Raw genomic sequence first — 20,283 nt, 5'->3', positions numbered from 1 at the left:
ATTCCAAGGCATGCAAGTCAGTAGGTCAACTTGCCCCTGGTGTGTCGGTGAGTAGTAGAATTTGGGGAATTGAGGGGAATCTGAGGAGAATAAAGTGGGATTAGTGCAGGATTAGCACAAGTGGCTGTTTAATAGTTGGTCCAGACTTGGTGGGACAAAGGGACCTTCTTAACCTCCTGCTGCACCTGCATGCTTACTTTCATTGACAGGGGTGCACAAAAACTGCTGCACCTCCCACTTTTCTAATCTCATGCCATTCAGATAATCTGCCTTCTTGTTTTTGCCCCCAAAGTGGATAACCTCATATTTATCCACATTACATAATAATTGAGAATTTCCTTAAATCTGAATCGGCCTTTATTCTATTATTATCAAAACAGGTCTCCTCCAGTTAACAAAGTTGTTAAGCTCCTAGTGAACCCTTTCTTATATGAAAATTCGTAAAGTGCAAGGCACATTAATTCTTAACTTTCATGGGATATACTAGTTGCTGTGGTTGGTAAGAAAAGTCAGAAGCTAGTAAATCTCCTTCCAGTAAAGATGCAGTAAATCAAAAGCAAGTTACCCTCCTTTTGACAAGCTGAACTTACAGGTTGAAACTTGCAAGTCCTTCATCCAATGGCAATTGTTGTCAGATAGAACAGTGCAGATGCTCAAGAGAGTTTTTTCCCTAAAAAAATAGCTTATTTATTTCAAAGACTTCTTCCCAATAACCTGATCAAAAAAAACCTGTTAAATGTTACTGGTTTTCATGGATGTGTTTTAAAGATAGTCTCTAAATATGTTCCCTGTCCTTCACTGCAGCAAATGCAATTTTCATTAAGTGAACAATTAAATTAAATAAAGCCCGTCATTGTAAAAAAAAATTTGGTGAATGTTTGCTAACTGGGGAAGGTGTGTACTTTTAAATCAAATATTTGATTACCTGCATAGAAAACAAATTTAAACACCAAGTTTGGAGTTTCACAAGCAAATCCTCACCAGGGTCGAGTACTCTGCTTCCTTACCAAAAGCAATGCAATCACTGAGAAAACACTTGGAAAAATATGATCTTTGATTTTATTTTCTGATTTGATTTCCTGGAGACTGCAGAGCATTCAGATGGTTAGCTGTCTGCTGTCATGATGCACAAGACATCACAGCACAGGGCAGTATGATGCTTCTGTCCATGCAGTTGTAAGCCAGTTAGAAAAGAGAAAAATATCAAGAGGCAAAAAAACTCTTGGAAACTGAAGTGCCCCCACTCCCCCCCCCCAATAAATGGATCTCCATTCTCGGACTTGCTGGGGTATCAGGCTTGACGTATCTTGGACAATCACTCACACATGAGGATGCACTGTTGACACCTGCAAGGGTGGAAGAATGGTAGTGGGGGAATGGGGCAGCGAAGTATGGAAGAGAGAGCATCAGGTGCCTGCATATGAGATTGAGGCTAATAAGCTTACTTCAAACTTGACAGGCTTCCCTCAGAAAAGGAAATTTGGTAGGCACTGCACTAATTTCATTGACCTGCAGGTTACAATCCCAACCTCAGGATATTGATGGAACTGACTATAACTCTAAAATGATCTGGTGGCTTGTTTCTCTGAGAAACACAAATCAGTAGCATTTACTGTATATGCTGCTTTACCTACTGAGGTCTTCCAGCATTCTCTAATGATGTTTCATTTTCCAAATATCATCATTCTATCATATCCAGTTAAGAAATCTGAACAATAATGATATTTTGTACTCTAGTTAAATGAAGGACCTTCTTCTGGTAAAAATATTGGGATAAACAAATGTGTAGACATCAAGAATTGTTCAATGTAACCATTAGAAGTATGTTAGAAGTTGCAGAAACACGTGAGGTTGTAGATCCTGAAAGTCTATTATTCATTAAAGTGACTTGCCAGATTTAGTTATTGCTGGCAAGGACAGAAGTTGTTGCCCATAATAGTATTAATTATCCATCTCTAATTGCTATTGAGAAGATGGTGAGCTGCCTTCTTGAACCACATTAGTCCATCCTGTTGGGCAAGGAGTTTCTAGATCTAAAGTCAGCAACAATGCAGAACATGAATACAAAGTGTAAACTACAGAGCTTCCACAATTTATGAAATCGATTTAAACAATGATTTACATTGAACTGATTACAAAAAGGATCAATGAAAATCAAAAAACTGGCGATGCTGGACATCTGAAATAAAAGCAAACAATGCTGGAAACACCCAGCAGGTCAAGCAGCATCTGTGGCGAGAGAAACAGAGTTAACATTTCAAGTTGGAGACTCTCTGTTAGAACTGTTAAAAATGAACAATTTTTCTTTTGTTGTTATTTCCCATTCAGATTGCATTTGTGGTTACAATAATAATTGCTAATTTGCCCGATGAAACATTGCATACCTTTGTAAAGTATTTTTTCTGATTTTTACGCTGCTGAAGAGCACAGGGTTATGAACGAACTTGTAATGAAGTGTTTGACATTGGACTGATATTAACGATTCTGTGGCTTTTGGGAGCTCAGCTCCACTCTGGGTATCAGAATGAACCTCCAGTGAATTTTGCGTCTTTATTGTTTTACGGTGCCGATTTGCTTTTTTAACAGAATGATTTGGATCTGAAGAATATAAGTAAGAAACTAGTACAAACAATGAAGTAATAGTAAGTTGCACACTGTTACCAAAGGTTTACACTCCTGTAATTAAAACCAATGAATGAGTGTTTGTTCTTTATGGCTAAAATTTTTATCTTTTGCAGTAATAGTCTGCAGGGATTTGTAAGACAACTCCCTCCTGACAAAAAAAAAGAAAATCAAACAAAACCCATTCTGCCTTTAACCAATTATAAAGATCTGCTAAGTAGGCCTGACTGATTTTAGGTGGTTGGCATAAACAAGGTGAAATTCAACTTCCGCGAATGCCCGAAATGGATGATAATAGAACAATAATCACAAGCAGTAACTTGGTTAAGTGTCTTGCATTGGATCTGTCAAAGGCATTTTTGGACATTTTTTGAGAGAAATCCTCTCTCTCCTGCTCCCACAAATCCTCGTACAGATGCTCTGACACACCTAGCATTGTTATTGTTATTTGGCAATATTGGACATTGTTATTAACTTGAAATTAAGAAAAAAAAATTGAATGAAAGCAGTTCAGCAGCAATCCTAGCTCAGTAACTTTATGAGTTGGGACCATAAATTTTGGGCTTTTTGCATCCTGATTGTAAAAATAGAATCTGCTGTAGTGGAAAGTACAGTTCATTTCTCTTATGTATTAGGTCAAACTTAAGAACACTATGTATCTTTTATTAGGATTAAGTTTGGTATTTGAATATAAGACAGACCATGGACAAATATTGATTGCAAGTTTATGTCTTGTGACAAGCTGAGACAGGCTATGCTTTAGGTTGACACAAAATGGTGGAGGAACTCAGTGGGTCAGGCAGTATCTGTAGAGGGAAATGGACAGTCAACGTTTTCAGGTCAAGACCCTTCATTTAGGCCATTGGGAACTTGCTCACACTTACATGAAACTTTTCAAAGCGAGTATATTGTTTTCCTCTCTGGAAACCATAATAACATTTCCTTCTCTTGTATAAATTATTTTATGTAAATTCACACCAACTACATATTTGATATATGATAAGTAATTTTGCAAACAGAGTAGGTAAGATAAATCACAGTGTATCAACAGTGAAACAGAATAGTGTATCCCAACAGTTGGTTACAAAATGCAGGTTTTAACTGGAAATTAGGATACTTTTAAAGTTATTTAACAATAACTCCACTGACAGTAAATTGGTGTTTTCAATTTACTGTTAGATAATTTTAACATCCTATAGATAACTAACAGTTCTTGTTGACTTCTTTTGATATTGAATTGTTGCAAGCTTTATTTTACAAACTTTGCTTACCTATTGTCCCACATCTTTTCAGTAAGGTATTCTTATAACTGAAAATTTAATGGTTTTCACTCCAGAATTTAAATAGGATTAAATAGTTTGCTGAGCAGAAGGATCGAATGATATTTAATAACAGGCTCATCCTATGTAATTTGTATTAACATAAGTCTTGACATGTGAAGAACTGCAATTCACTTTACATAAAAAAAGTTATTCTTCTCATAATGGCTACTTAAGTTTTGAAAATTCAAAATAGTCATATATTTTCAAATCCTACCTGCTTCCTGATTTAGAGTTTGAGGAAGAGATATAGTGGCATGCTCCCGAAGAAAGGAAAGAATAATTTGTGTGCCTAAATTTACTACATCTGAAGGTGGAAACTGAAGTGGGCAGTTCCTCAGATTAAGTGCTTTAAGAGATGTTACATTTCCTGAAAACAAAAAGCAGCAGTATCAATTTATTATGGCAGGAACTGTGCTGTGGAAACAAAATTTAATACCACAGACTCTACACTTACAAAATAGTTTTGTTTATACAGTCACTAAACTGAACTAGCATAGTTTGACAAAAAAATATGCATTTTCCACTAAATGGAAGCAACATATTAAATTACAGGTTTAATTTTAACTACACTGCAATAATACTTACCTAGTTCAACAGGTAACTCTCTGAGTGGATTTGTCTCCAACAACAGTGTTCTAAGACATCTGAAAAATAATCCTTTACTTCCATTACTCACATTAGATATTAAGTTTATTCTATTGCTTAACTGCACTTTCTGTTTTATTACAATTATATATTTCTTTTGTTATTCTCGTTCTGAGTACAAGAGTACCACCAAATACAAATAACTGCAAAAAAAGAAATCATAAAGGTTTCTAGCTTACATCATTACCTTCTCAGACAGTCCTAGCTATCAATTTAAAAATCCCCGAAATGATGAGATTAAACAACATAATTCATGGTGGTGACAACTCTTGTAATATTGCTCTTATTCCCTCTGTAAAATGATGAAGCATCAATTTATTCTGCATGTTATAGTTTTAGAGAGGGGTTTGCAATAATACCCTCTGATTCATGATCAATAGAATAACTGGTAGAGTCAAAGCAATTCATTAAAAACATATATTCATCCTGAAACAATCCCGTGATTTTAACCCTGGAATTATGAAGTCTGGAACCAAACGCCCATCTTAGCCCAAGCTATGCTTTCTAATTGAATACATAACTCATATTGCTGCAATGCAAGAAGCAATATAATATAAAGCAACAAGCACTACAATCTGCTGGGATGGCATCGACCTGAAAGTTAACTCTGTTTCACTCTGCATTGATGTTACCTGGCCTGTTGAGTATTTCAGGCATTTTCTCTATTACTACCATAATATATTTCTTCTGTTATTTACATTCTGAATACAAGATTGATCCCTTTATTTAAGTAATTAAAAATATAATTGTTATATAGTGGCATTGAATGTCTGGCAAAATGGTGAAAGTAGGTTCAATAGTAACTTTCAAAAGGGAATTGTGTATACACATAACAAAACAATCTGTAGGAAGGAGGAAGTAGCAGGGGACTGAATCTAAATGCTGATTTATTCAGAGAGATAGCACAACCATGATAGGCCTGATGGCCTCCTTCTCAGCTGTATGGTTTTTATGATTTGTTCAGAATAGCAAAATGTTCCTCATGACCAGAAAATTCTGCAGTCTGGACAACAAAATGCAAATTTGTCCATGGCCATATCGGGTAAACTTGCAACACAGGAACAAATCCGCAATGTACACTTAGATTTACCAGGAATTCTCACTTTCACACCTTTAGTGTCTCCCACACTGCCAGAAGATTGGTATATGTTCTATGGTGGATTATAAAAAACTCCCACTCTCTTACCAATGAAACAGCCTGGTTGTTCAAAATCAGAAGATTTAAACAAAATATTTCTTTGGGCTTTAACTGGATGCACCCAATGCCACCATTGACCCTATGACATTCCCTGATAACTTAAGGAAAATAATACAGATCAACCCTTTCCCACCATTCAAATGATTTTTTCCCTGGCATCTGGGACAGGACTGGCAGCTGGTATTGGTGCTGAGAGCTGGGTGCTCTTTATTTGTATTTATGTCAGCAAGGTGGGCTCCTAGATTTTATTGGACCAATGACCCCTCAAGATATCAATGGTGTCTTGAATGATGATTGAAAGTGGAGATGGTTGCTCTTTAAAAAAACATTTTTTAAATATACTTTTTGTACCCCTTAATCCCAAAGACATGAGCTTACTGGTATGCTTTTCATGGTCCACTGATTTGCAAAGAGATCATTATTCATCAGTGACTGTTGATGACAAACGAAAGTAAATATTCTACTTAGAGAAGCATTGCAGTTTCAGAAGCAGTTCAATGAAACAGCGATCAACCCCAGAGGTCAATGATGGAATCAGCTGTAATGCCCTCCTATCCAATCCAGAGGATTCTCGTTCCATACCTGTGATTTCCAATTCCAGAAGGTATTTTCTGGAGTCTGTTCTTTCTTAAGTCCAACCACACAAGGTGTGGCAGGTGATCAAACAGTTCCTCTGGTAACTCTTGAAGCAAGTTGCCCTCCAGATACAGATGCTGTAGAAGAGAAGAAGGTATTCATACTAGGAGTTGATAATTTTAATGGGATTTACAAGAGTGTTGCCAGGACTCAAGGGCCTGAGTTATGGGGAGAGGTTGGGCAGGCTAGGACTTTATTCCTTGGAGCATAGGAGACTGAGGGGTGACCTTATAGGCTGTATAAAATCATGAGGGACATAAAAAGGGTGAACGGTTACAGTCTTTTTCCCAGGGAAAGGGAGCCACAAACGAGAGGGCATAGGCTTAAGGTGAGAGGGGAAATATTTAAAAGGGACCTGAGGGGCAACTTCTTCAAGCAGAGGGTGGTGTGTATATGGAACGAGCTGCCAGAGCAAGTAGTTGAGGCAGGTACAATAATGACATTTAAGAGACATTTGGATAAGTTTATGAATAGGTAAGGTTGAGGGGGATATGGGCCAAACTCAGGCAAATGGGACTCGCTTAGGTGGGCACCTTGGTCGGCATGAGTGAGTTGGGCCGAAGAGCCTAATTCCATGCTGTATTACTCAATGACAATGACTCTAATCCACATGTGCACGGATTTGACCAAAATAAACAATCATTATATTTGATAATATTTGTCATCGTAAAACAGGCCCCAGAAATACAGACATATAAATAATACAAATAAGTTAAACTGATAGGAATCAAGAATGAATTTGGGTGATCTCAAATGAATTGCCTGTCACCTACATAGAATTAAATAAAAATTGCCACTTGGTTTATTATTGTCACGTGTACTGAGGTACAGTGAAAAACTTTGTTCTGCATGCCAATTGAACAGATCATTTCATCACATCAGTAAATTGAGCTAGTACAAGGGAAAAGCAATAACAGAATGCAGAATAAAGTGTTATAGTTACAGTTGCAGTGCAGGCAGACAATGAGGTGCAAGGCTATGATGAGGTAGATTGTGAGGTCAAGAGTCCATCTTATCGTACAAGTTCAATAATCTTACAACAGCGGGATAGAAGCTGTCCTTGAGCCTGCTGGTACATGCTTTCAGGCTTTTGTATCTTCTGCCCGATGGGAGGGTGGAGGAGAGAGAATGTCTGGGGCGGGAGGGGTCTTTGATTATGTTGGCTGTTTTACCAAGGCAGCGAGAAGTATGGATGAAGTCCATGAAGGGAGGCTGGTTTTCATTACACGACTCCTGTAATGTGTCCACAACTCTCTGTAGATTAAATAGGACGTAGAGCACAGAACCAGGCTGTTGAGTCCAAGCAGAAAAAGCTAGCATTTATATGTACTCAACCCTTCTCCCGGGTCTCTCGTGTATGTCTACAAGTATAGTCCTCTGTTCCTTTCTCTCACATATTCTTGTCCAGCTTCCCCTTAAACGTGTCTATATTAATCGCTTCAGTCACTGACTGAGCTAGAAAGTTTCATACCCTCACCACATTTTGAGTAAAGGATTTTTTTTCTTAATTCCCTCATAGATTTCATGGTATCTATCTTCTAATAATGACCTTTAATTATGCTCATCCCCAATTTCCTTTACCATTACATAGAAATTTAACACACACAGATATTGGTAAGTAAAGATAAAGTGACCTAACTTCAATAAAATAAATTAGAAAAAAAAGTTGTTCAATGCATAAATAACTTCCCATACTACTACCACACAGTACACACAGTATTTCAATACTTATCCAATTTCAGACTAAACACAAATTATATTCACAATGTAAAATATTGCATGGAAGCTCCCTTGACTGTTCAACAACTTATGCCAGTGAGTCGCTAAATTACGTATATAGAAACAATTCCTCCTCCTAATCTGTAGCAAATTACCTGAGCTAGGTTGGATAGTTGGAAGGCTTTACAGGCCACAGGTCAGGCCTGGGCTCACAAAATTTCATAATGGAAATGTAACAGCTCATTCTAAAGAGATTACATGAGATGTTTGCTGATCAAGCATGGAAATTATGCAATAAAATGACCAGCTGTAATAGGATCATGGTGTAGCCAACATGGGCTGAAGATTTAATAAATCCTATTGAAGGAATATGGCAAAGGAGACTGTTTTTGTTTCTTGCTGAATATTACTGCCCAGTTAAAACACAAATATAAATGGCGTCAAAATGAAGAAGAAATTTGATGATGTCTGAAAAGCTAATTGCCTTAACATTGGTTGTTTTAGATTAAGCCTTGTACTTCTGAATGATCACTAACTATGTCTCAAATTATGGATTTTAAAAATTTGCCTGTAAATAATATTCCCCCACTTCTAACCCTACTATGCCCCAATACTAACTTATAGATTGTGGACTTGAACTTTTCTCCTCTGGCAAAATCCAAACTACATCCCAGTACTAACTTATAGATTGTGGACTTGAACTTTTCTCCTCTGGCAAAATCCAAACTACATTCCTAAGAATGCGCGGGGAATGGAAAATCCTGTGTAGAAAACAGGTAGTTTAGATGAGATCACCCAAATTCATCCTTAAACCTTACCAGTTTAACTTATTGTATTATTTATTTGTCTGCATTTCTGTGGCCTGTTTGACTAAGATATTATAAAACACAATTTGGGTAAATCTGTGCACATGTGCATTTCCTTTGATTATGAATTCAGTAACAAGGGACTATCTCTGTAATATTATCACTGAAAAGGAGAGAATTTAGAAGGAAGTTGTGGCCATGGGCAATGTCCCAGGGAGCAGATGATTTGAGACCACTGCATACTCTAAGAGAATTTGGACACATACCTGAAGCAGAGGAATTAGGGCCATACCTTTAGTCTCAGATTGTTCTAGTAATAAAAATGTTACAAGCAAAAACAAATTATCATCCCAGTACTTTGTAAATTCTGTTTCAAGCCAATGAGGCTAAGTTTTGTGGCATTTTGAATTTTGTGAGCCTTAGATTATGCTTATTTATAAGTACTGTATATAACCTACTTAATTTACAATGCGCTTAGATGGAAAATGTAAGCATCTGTTTCCTAACAAATACATTCATCAAAAAACAACAAATTAATTTTTGCAAACATTGAAAATTTTGCTTAAGATCTTGTGCTAGAAAAAGCTGTCTGTCTGCTTTGGTTATTTATATTACATTGTACCCTCATGTTAAAATTGAATGCTTGGGTAGGACAGGTAAAGACAACTGCAATCCAGTGGTGCATGTTTACTGTTGTTTCCCACCTTGGTGAGCTTCATATCTTCAAGCACGAATTATGAATCAATTGAAAAAAAAAGGAAAAATTATACAGCAAATGGAACAATATTCCTGTTGATTATAAAAATGGGAAACACAAATCTTAAATAGGTCACAGAAGCAAGGTCAAATGTTGTGTGTGGAATTGAATATTAGATGGACAATGTTAGATTGATTGAGGTTGACTATCCACCCCTTAAACAAATTCATTTTAGACACTTGCACAGGATTTATACTCAAGCAGCTCCAAACCCAATTCTACTCCATGGGTAATCGGCTGCAAAGGCTGTCGGCATTATTATTTATTTATTACCACACAGGAGGTCAATTGTCCACCAAGTCCATGCCAGCTTCTAATAGACCGATCCCATTGGTCATATTCCCATCTCCTTTTTTCCCTGCAGCTGTGGAATTTGTTCTCTCTCACATGCCCGTCAACACCCCCTGATTCACGTGACATGTACCTACACTAAATGGACAGTTTGCAACAACCAGTTTAATCTACCACCACTTCTTTGGGATGTGGGAAGAAACCTGAGTACCCAATGGAAACCCACAAAGTCACAGAGAAAACGTGCCAAACTCTATGCGGGCAGCACTCGAGGTCAGGATTAAACCTCGTTCAGTTCAGACTAAACTGTGTTCAGTTCTGGTCGCCTCATTATAGGAAGGATGTGGAAGGTTTAGAGAGGGTGCAGAGGAGATTTACCAGGATGCTGCCTGGATTGGAAAGCATGTCTTATGAGGATAGGTTGAGTGAGCTAGGGCTTTTCTCTTTGGAGAGAAGGAGGATGAGAGGTGGCTTGATAGAGGTCTACAAGATGATAAGAGGCATAGATCGAGTGGACAGTCAGAGACTTTTCCCCAGGGTGACAATGGCTAACGCGAGGGAACATAATTTTAAGGTGATTGGAGGAAGGTATAAGGGGGATGTCAGGGGTAAGTTTTTTACACAGAGAGTGGTGGGTGTGTGGAACGCACTGCCTGCAGAGGTTGTGGGGGCAGATACATTAGGGACATTTAAGAGACTCTTAGGTAGATACATGAATAATAGAGAAATGGGGAGCTATTTGGGAGGGAAGGGTTAGATAGATCTTAGAGCAGGATAAAATGTCGGCACAACATTGTGGGCTGAAGGGCCTGTACTGTGCTGTAGTGTTCTATGTTCTATGTTCTAAACCCTCCTGCCTGGAGCTGTGAGACAACAGCACTAACTGCTGTTCCACCACACCACTCATTCTTGACGATTGTGATTAAATTAGGAGATTCAGAATATGTTTTACATTTATTATCTCCAGGAGAAGGGAGAACAGCATGGGATTTTCATTGATTTTCACCTTCAATCGCCTGGCCTTCTTGGGCTTCAGGTTGCCTTTTGGAACCCAAAAAACCCTGTTTACCTGGCAGATTGCTCTGTGTAGTTCGAGACTCAAAGGGTCAGGTGCCAGCAGGGTTAACACTGGGGTTTGTGGGTCAATGCAGTTCACAGAGAATCTTTAGCAGAGACCACTTTGCTGGTCTGCTGAAAATGGTGCACTGAGTCTATAAATCTCCACTGAGTGATGTTAACATAGAACATAGAACGGTACAGCACAGGAACAGGCTCTTTGTCCCACAATGTCTACACCAAACATGAGGCCAAATTAAACTAAGTCTCTTCTGCCTGTACATGATCCATATGCCTCCACTCCCTGCATGTTCGTGTGTCTAACAGCCTCTTAAACACCACTATCGTACCTGCTTCCACCAGTCTCCCGGGCAGCCCATTCCAGGCACCTACCACTCTCTGTGCAAAAAAAACTTTCCCCACACATCTCCTTTAAACTTTCCCCCTCTCAAATGCGTGTTGGATTCTACCTCAGCAACAGAACACTAGAACCACCTCTTGCATTGCTATGGACTTGTCTCTGATTTTTTTTTGCACTGATGTTTTGTTTTGCACAGTCTTTTATTTTCTCTTCATTGTCCTGTACAATTTATGCACAGTTTATACTTGCACTGCTATGGACTTGTCTCTGATTTTTTTTTGCACTAATGTTTTGTTTTGCACAGTGTTTTATTTTCTCTTCATTGTCCTGTACAATTTATGCACAGTTTATATGTTGTGTGTTGTCTCAACCTAGGTGCCTGTGATGCTGACGCAAGCGTTTCCATTGTACCTGTACCTCACGGTACTTGTGCACATGACAATAAACTGGACTTTTGACTTGATTGGAAGAGGCCCTTGAAGTGGCCAGAGGTTAAAACAAAATGCAGTGATGAATTGGGAACTGCTGTCAATGTACAAAAATCCAAGCATTGGTCCTTTCCAAAAATAATACAGGAAATAGGTCAATTTCCATTTGAAATTCTTCAGAACCAGGTTAAGCAAATATGAAAAGAGAGAGGCAACAGGACTAACAAAACAAGGGCCGATTTACCTCGATACATCTTGGCATATCACAATTCAGAGAAGTTAAGTTGTTCCTGCAAAGATCGAATGACTTGTCGCTGCACCAGACATCAGACCGCCTTCCACTGTCGCCTTGCCCGTTGTCCGAAGTCGGGGTGCAGGGGTGCCGAACTTTGGGCTCACACCTCTCCAAAGAGTCAGGGGGCTTCGAACCGAGTTCCATGAGGAGTTAAAGCCACCGCAAGGCAGCGGTACGAAAGCGACCTGCAAACCAGCACGGGCAGTCTTGGAGCCGTGCCATGCAGGATTGTCTCAGTCTAAGACACTTAGGAACCGGAGCAAAACAACTCGAGAACTAATGAACGCAATCCCCATTCCAAGGCTAGTGGCGTCGAAGGGAATGAAGCGTCCAAGGGGCCAGTATTAAATGAAACTTCCAGTTAAAGGTGTAGGGAGGTTAAACTTCTAATCTTTCCAACAGCAATGCTGGGAAGTTTTCTCAAGTTCATTGCAGTGTAACAGCGACGCTGAGGTAACCATGGAGATTTTTGTAACGTTTGGCTGTTGTTAACCGGTTTGCATGCGGACTCGGGGCGATCTTTAGGTGTTGGACGTGCACCCTGTATGACAGACGCAAACGAGAGAGTGCAGGGTCCCGGCAGCGGTGCCAGCCGAACGCCTCGGCTCGGTGACACCCCTTCTGAGATCGCATTTGTGGGTATGATCCTGACACATATCGAACCCGACAACGGCAGCTTGCATTTATATAGCGCCTTTAACACAGTACAAACCCACCAGGAGTGTTTCCGTCGAACACAATCAAGCAATGAGCCGCTGTAGAAGGGCTCAGATGAGGGGAGGAAAGCTTCCAAAATAAAAGTTGCAGAAATTTGAAAAGCAAAAAGAAAATCTATTGGAAATTTGGGAGAACATAATAAAACATTGGGGATATTCAGCTGGTCGAGCAGCATCTGTGGAGACATAAGATACAGAGCAACAAACAATCTGCTGGTGGGACTCAGCGGGTCAAGCAGCAACTGTGGGAGGAAAGGAATTGTCGACGTTTCGGGCCGAATCCCTGCTGATATCCTGCAGAACCCAGTCCTGATGCAGGGTCTCGACCCGAAACGTCGACAATTCCTTTCCCCTCACAGATGCTGCTCGACCTGCTGAGTTCCTCCAGCAGATCGCTTGTTGCTGCAGGCAGTCTCTGTGGATAGAGAAACAGAGTTAACGTTTCAGATAAAAGCCTTTGGGGACTAGATAGAGGCATTCTGCAAAGCTGTTACCCAGAATGTTTTTCCAATATAGAGACGGACCAAATGCCGATCTGGAGTCCTTTTCGGAGGATCCTCTGCTCAGTCTCAAGGGCAACCCTGAACTTCCAGTCTCCACTTTAATTCTCTGTCCCACTACCACTGTGACCCTCTCTGGCTTTGCCTTCCTACATAGTTCTAATAAAACCCAATATATATGTAAGGAACAGCACTTCATCTTCCCTCTCAGCACATTGCAGTCCTTGGGACTCATTATTGAAATGAATAATTTCAAATAGCCCAGTTTTGATGTAAGGTCATCCACGTTTAACATTATCTCAGTTTTTCTCTCTCCACAGATGCCTCCTGATGTGCTGTGTATTTCCAGCATTTTCGGTGTTCCAGTATGTTTCCTCTCTCTCTCTCTCTCTCTCTCTTTCCTGTCCTTATTCACCCTCCCATCATTACACTCCATCTGTGAAAACACTGTGTCCTGGACAACCTTTGTCTCCACCCTATTGCTGGCACTCCCTCTGTTTTCTTCACTCTGCCTAACTAAATTTTTCCAATTCTAATGAAGAGTCATTGACCTGAAATGTTACCTCTATTTCTATCTCTACAGATGTCCCCTGACCTGTTGAACATTCCCAATATTTCCTGGGGTTTTTTTTTGCAGAATCTTTCTGGGTTTTAGGAAGCATGTTCTATAGGAAAATGACATTGAGATATTTTGATCTTTGGTAGCTGAAGATGTAATGGCCAGTGGTTTAGTGATTAAGTTTGAGGAAGGATGAGATCTCAGAAACAGATGATTGTAGATATCTTGGAGAGTTAAGGAGATGATGAAGATGACTGAGATGGAGGTGACTCAATGGAGTGATTTGACAAACAGGACACGAATTGTAAAAATGAGGTGATGTGCATCCAGGAGTCAGTACAGGTCAGAGAGTACAGGGATTATGAACAGATAGGGATTGGTGTGAGTCAGGACATAGTAGGCTTTTGAATGATGTTGAATTCACAGAGCATACAACCAGGAGTAGGTTAGACATAACAAAGGAGCTTGTGAGGGTTTCAGCAGCAGAAGCACTTGAGGCAATGGAGTTAAGTCATGCTACAGACCTTGAGATAGGCAGTTTTGATAGTGGCAGGGATTTGAGGTCTAAACCTATCTGAAGGTCAACTCATGGTCAAATATAACACCAACATTTCAGATTGAAGCTACAGAAAAAGATGGAGGTGGTTGCTATGGAGCAGAGTTTGTGATGGGGGCAAAGAGAGTTATATCATTAAAGAGATACTAAAAGCAGTGTAAAGGAATGGACAGTGCATGCACCAGGGTGATACTAGGTAACAGCTATCAGAAAGGGTAACCTTACCAAGAAAAATAAGGACTAGGCCTTTCAGAATATGAAAAGGTTTGATGGGATAGATGTAGATAAAATGTTGCCACATGATGGAGTGAAAAAACTTTAGGCCATAAATATAATGTTTTCATCAACAAATTCAATAAGGAATTCAGGAGAAATGTGTTTACTCAGAATCTGCTATCACAAAGAGTAATTGGGGAAAATGGCACATACTTTGATGGGGATGTTACATCAGTACTGGGGGAGCATAAGAGGCAATGAAGAGGGAGGGGGAAAAGGCTAGTTGTGAAGCATGAATATTGACATAGACCAGTTACACAGATTGGCCTGTTTCTGTGAAGTACATTTATGTAATCCTATAACAGCTGTGATTAGAAAGAAACAAAGAATTTTTGTTTGCTGCAGTGAAATTGCAATAGTTGCTTATGTTTAACTATCATATTTTTTAAAAAGCATACCATTAGCTTTAAGAACATAATGCATAAAGATGTCATGTTAAGTCATTGCAGATTCTATAAGGAGTGCAAAATTAGGGAAAAGGCTTTGGCTTAAATGAATTTACACCTTTTTGATTCTTTAGTCTTACATTTAGAAATTTTGTGATTATTTTTCTCAATGATTGGCTCACATAGTTGGAGTGTGATGGAGGGAAATTACAATTGACAAGCTTTACTTTTATATAACATGATGCCTTATGAATAACTAACCGGAACATTGTTGATAACAAATGTCTTATGAGATCATAATTTGTCTTTAAGTATGGAGCTCATACACTGCACAACAAGGAACCCACTATTTGAATTCATTGATATTGAAATGGAATTCGCATTATATGAATGTTGTAAATAACCTTTCAACTGCTGCTAATATAAGTGTTTTGCTCAAAGACATGGGTTGTGGGGATTGTGAGAGGATGCAAGAAAATGGCTTGCAAAGGAACAGATGCATAATTCTGTTCAAACAATGGCAACTACATCCAAGAGCCAAGATCATCTGAGCCTCAGTTATCAATCTGCATTTGCATTTTCACACACTCAGAAGCCAAACTCCAAGTCATCTTTGACCCTTTCACTGAAGCATGCACAAGGATGGGCCTTATTCTCAATGTCTGTAAGACGAAGGTTCTCCCCCACTGTACAACACCATACCGCAAGGACAAAGGTTCATGATGAGACACTGGAAAATGTGCACTACTTCCCATATCTTGGGAGCCACTACTAAGTGAAATTTAGCATTGCTTTCAATGTGGAACCAGAGGATTCCTTTGTCCATGATTGTTCAAAGTGGAGCATTTAGGATAGTATTGAGAACCTCAAGTCTGTATATTGGAAGCACACAGATGCCTTACGTAAATGGCAGAAAGAGCTCACCAACAGAAGCCTCATCAATCACCACATAATCTACAAAACTAGTGGAAGTGAGTCAACATCAATTCTGAGGGACTGCCTAAGAAGAAAAGATGATATAATTCTGGTATTCTAAAAATGAGTTATACCAGAAAATTGGCGGAGCTGTAGATAGTGAAGAAGGTTGTCAAAGGATACACCAGGATATAGATCAGTCAGAAATATGGGTAGAGAAATGGCAGATGGAGCTTAATCTGGACAAGTGTGAGGTGTTGCACTTTGTGAGATCAAATGTAAGAAGAAAGTATACAGTAAATGGCAGAACCCTTAAGAGCGTTCAAGTACAGAGGGATCTTGGGGTGCAAGTCCATAGCTCCCTGAAAGTTGCAACACAAATAGATAGGATGGTAAAGAAGGAATAAGGCATAATTGTCCTCAATGGTGGGGGCATGAGTATAAAGGTTGGCAAGTGGTGTTCCAGCTGTATAAAGCTTTGGTGAGGCCATATTTGGAGTATTGTGTGCAGTTCTGGTCACCACATTACAGGAAGGATGTGGAGGCTTTGGAGAGGGTGCAGAAGAGGTTCACCAGGATGCTGCCTGGATTAGAGAGTATTTGCTGTAAGAAGAGGTTGGACAAACTTGGACTGTTTCCTCTGGAGGCTGAGGGGCAACCTAATGGAAGTATATAAAATTATGAGAGGCACAGATAAGGTAGATAGTCAGAGTCTTTATTCCAGGGTGGAAATGTCAAATACCAGAGGTTGTTGCTTTAATATGGGAGGGGGAACATTTACAGGAGATTTACAAAGCAAGATTTAACACAGAGAGTGGTAGATGCCTGGAACATGCTGCCAAGGGAAGTGATGGAAGCAGATATGATAGGAAAGAGGCATTTAAACATGCACATGAACAGGCAGGGAATGCAGGGATATAGACCATGTGCAGGCACATGGGGTTAGTTTAATTTGGCATTATGGTCGGCACAGACATTGTGGGCCAAAAGGCCTGTTCCTGTGCTGTACTGTTCTATGTTCTATATAAAATACTGGAAAAACTCAGCAGGTCAGGCAGTATCTGTACAAACTGAAACAGTTAATGTTTCAAGTGATTGATGATTTTCATTGACCAATTCACAGTCGTGAAAGAAATTTGAGATGATTTTAATTCATTTTTTTAAGATCATTGTTATTGAAGGTAAATTGTTCAGCCCTAATTGCCCTGAAGAAGTTGGTGATCAACCACCTTCTTGAACTGTTGTAATCCTTCTGGTGAAAGTACTTCCACAATGCTATTGAGTAGGGAGCTCCAGGGCTTAGGCCCAGTGATGATGAAGGACTGGTGATATATTTACAAGTCAGGCTTGTGTGCAACATCATGGAGAATCTGAAGATGCTGGTGTTCCCATGCACCAGCTGCCCTTGTCCTTTGGCAAGTGCTGTTGAAGTAGCTGAGGTGAGTAACCACACTGTACTTTGTAAATATATACAGTAGTCATGTCTGCCAGTTCTGTAAGAAAATAATATTTTGGTTGCCAATTAGGTACCAGTAAAGTGAAGTTCTTTGTTCTGGATGGTGTGGAGCTTCTGGAGAATGGTTGAAGCTGCAATCTTCCAAGCTAGTAGAAAGTATTCCAACCCCTACTCTTAATTTGTGCCTTATAGATGGTGGTAAGGCTTTGGGTTGTCAGGAGGTGAGTCACTTGCCACAGCATACCCAGCCTTTGATCTGCTCTTGTAGCCATTGTATGTATATAGTTGAGTTTGTGGTCAATGCTGACCCCCAGGATATTGATGGTAGGGGATTAGGATATGGTAATGCCATTGAACATCAAGGGTAAGTGCAACAAACAATCTGCTGGAGGAACTCAGCAGGTTGAGCAGCATCTGTCAGGGGGAAGGAATTGTCAATGTGGCTGGACTCTCTCATTGGAGGTTGTCATTGGCTAGTATTTGTGACACAGATGTTACTTGAAACATATCAAAGTCTGATGTGAACTGGTTCACCTGCTGAGGAATTGCAAGTGGAATTGAACATTGTGAAATCATCAATAAACATCCCCACTTCTGATCTAATGATGGAAAGAAGGTCATTGATGAAGCAGCTGAAGACGGTTGGGCCTAGGACATTGCCCTGAGGAACTCCTGCATTTACGTCCTGCGACTGGGATAAAATACTGGTGAAAGCAGATTTATTAATGGTTTTCAAAAGATGATTGGATATCTGGTTGAAAAGGAAAGCATAAGGACATGTAGAAATAACACTGAAGTGAAATTGATTTGATAGCCATTCAAAGAACAATCATTTGTACGAAGCACCAGCAACCTCCTGTGTAGAAACAGCAGCACCAACAATCATACAAGTGACAAGACAAGAATACACTGCTAATGGAAACAGTCATTTATTTTGCTAACATTGTTCACTTTTGTACATTCCAGCATTAATCAGAGGACCAAAATAGTTTTAGTCCACAGCCACACCTCACCTCTCATATAATACATATAAACTGATTAGTTCATTGAATACAATATATCAAAAGATTTTGTTCAGCATAATCCACGTTTGCACTACCCTACTAAAACAAATACTCTGTGGTTAAAATAACGTAGTAGGTTTTTCTTACTGGAAAGCTGCAGTACTAATACAGAACACGTAACACCTACTCAATCTATAAAGCAGAAGGCTTCACTTTAACACAAGAGATTCTGCAGACGCTGGAATCTGGAGCAACACACAAAATGCTGGAGGAACTCAGCAGGTCAGACAGCGTCTATGGAGGGAAATAAACTGTCGACCCGAAACCTCGACTGTTTATTTCACTCCACAGATGCTGCCTGACCTGCCGAGTTCCTCCGGCATGTTGTGTGTGAGGCTTCACTTCAAGTTGTCTTCTTGAGGTTCTGGGGGTGGACGACGTTCTAGTGCTGGGCAATCATCAGTAAAAAACACAAGGTCCTGTAAAAATAACAACTGTAGTTAATGACACAGATATATACAGTAGTCTCGGTAAGTCCAACATTAGGCAACTGGAAACCAGCTCAAAACCATGATAAGTTTATAAAGGGTAGACATGGTAAGATGCTGAGATTGCCCTGTCCACCTGTTGTGTTAAAATTCCATGAAATATGTACTTTAAATTTGTAAATTAATGATAACTGATGGTATGTTAATGTTAAATAATAGAATAACATTACTTGTTTTGAAAATGTTGACTTGAACGTTCTGTCTTTTTTATATTTATATGAATAAATTATTTTTTGAAATAAAGATATTCCTATCTATAGTCCTCGCTCAAGAGGTGGCATTCAAACCGAGAAGATGTTAATTAGATGTATATACATTACCCGGTGGCAGAGTCGGCCGATCATATTATACAAGCGCCCAATGCGGAATTTCAAGAAAGCAATTCGTTTTAATTCCTTGCAGTCGGGAGTGATGAGATTTTCCAAAGCATAGATGTGATCGCGAAGTTTGGTCAACACGCAAGAGTTCTAGAACACGAATATGTTTCATCAATATTTTGATCAAGGATCAACATCAACAGACCACTGAAATAATAACTGCGCCAACGCTGTTTTCCTGAAATCAAAAGTACTTACGTGCACATCAATATAGAGTTTGGGCAAGTTAGCAACACAACGTCTCTGTGGAAGAAACATATTCATGTAACTATTCCACAAGCACAACCGAATAATCAAGTCAACAGATTGCTCTTCTGATTTACCGTGACGGGAAGTTTCTCTAATCTTTCCATTGACACCATAATTCCCTTGCTTAATTTCAAAACTGCCGAATAACAAGTCGGTGGGGCAGAATCAACTACTATAAGGAGCGTGGACAAGAGGATAATTTTCCTCAGCAGATCCATAACTCGTCACAATATGCAGCCTACTGCAAATCCTAAAGCGAAGTTCCCTTCCTGGCGCCTCCCTTCTTTTTCCGTGAGTTTGAAATGTGCCCATGCCGAAATATTCTCCAATTTATGAAGGTAGCGCATGATCTCCTGGATCAGCTATGACTCCTGCTGACGTCAATCTGGATGTATTCCAACAGAAGGATCCCAAATGTGAACCAGACTCTATTGAACTAAATTTAGGAACCTGGTTCTTAAGTTCCTATCAAAACCACAACACATAACCGTTTGTTGACTAACTTAGACCAGTCTATAATGAACAGAAGCGTTCCTGTTCATAAGGGGTGCGATTTGATATTTTGGGTTTGCCTTGCCTTATTCATGGCCATCGCTAATAGTTGT

The 20,283-nt window shown here is 39.5% G+C and overlaps 1 protein-coding gene across 1 annotated transcript; it reads right to left on the bottom strand.

Annotated features, from left to right (window-relative positions):
* Positions 1–12,562: 12,562 nt before the first annotated feature.
* LOC127584283 (uncharacterized) lies at positions 12,563–19,896 on the bottom strand. Its single transcript, XM_052040954.1, has 5 exons — positions 19,753–19,896; positions 19,628–19,672; positions 19,373–19,519; positions 18,907–18,983; positions 12,563–12,830 (listed from the first exon to the last, which is right to left on the bottom strand). Exons 1-5 carry the CDS (start codon positions 19,894–19,896, stop codon positions 12,563–12,565), a joined length of 681 nt encoding a protein of 226 aa, XP_051896914.1.
* Positions 19,897–20,283: the final 387 nt, after the last annotated feature.

Source organism: Pristis pectinata, chromosome 2, assembly GCF_009764475.1.
Source record: "Pristis pectinata isolate sPriPec2 chromosome 2, sPriPec2.1.pri, whole genome shotgun sequence".
Classification (NCBI taxonomy): domain Eukaryota; kingdom Metazoa; phylum Chordata; class Chondrichthyes; order Rhinopristiformes; family Pristidae; genus Pristis; species Pristis pectinata.
The sequence above is the reverse complement of the archived record's forward strand: the minus strand, read 5'-3'. Positions and strand labels throughout refer to the sequence as shown.

Coding starts and splice junctions, on each gene's coding strand:
- LOC127584283 (XM_052040954.1), bottom strand. CDS start 19,896: ATGGATCTGCTGAGGAAAATTATCCTCTTGTCCACGCTCCTTATAGTA. Junction 18,984..19,372: donor TCGGCCGACTCTGCCACCGG/GTAATGTATATA, acceptor TTATTTTTACAG/GACCTTGTGTTTTTTACTGA. Junction 12,831..18,906: donor CCTCAAGAAGACAACTTGAA/GTGAAGCCTCAC, acceptor ACTGTGTTAAAG/GCGCTATATAAATGCAAGCT.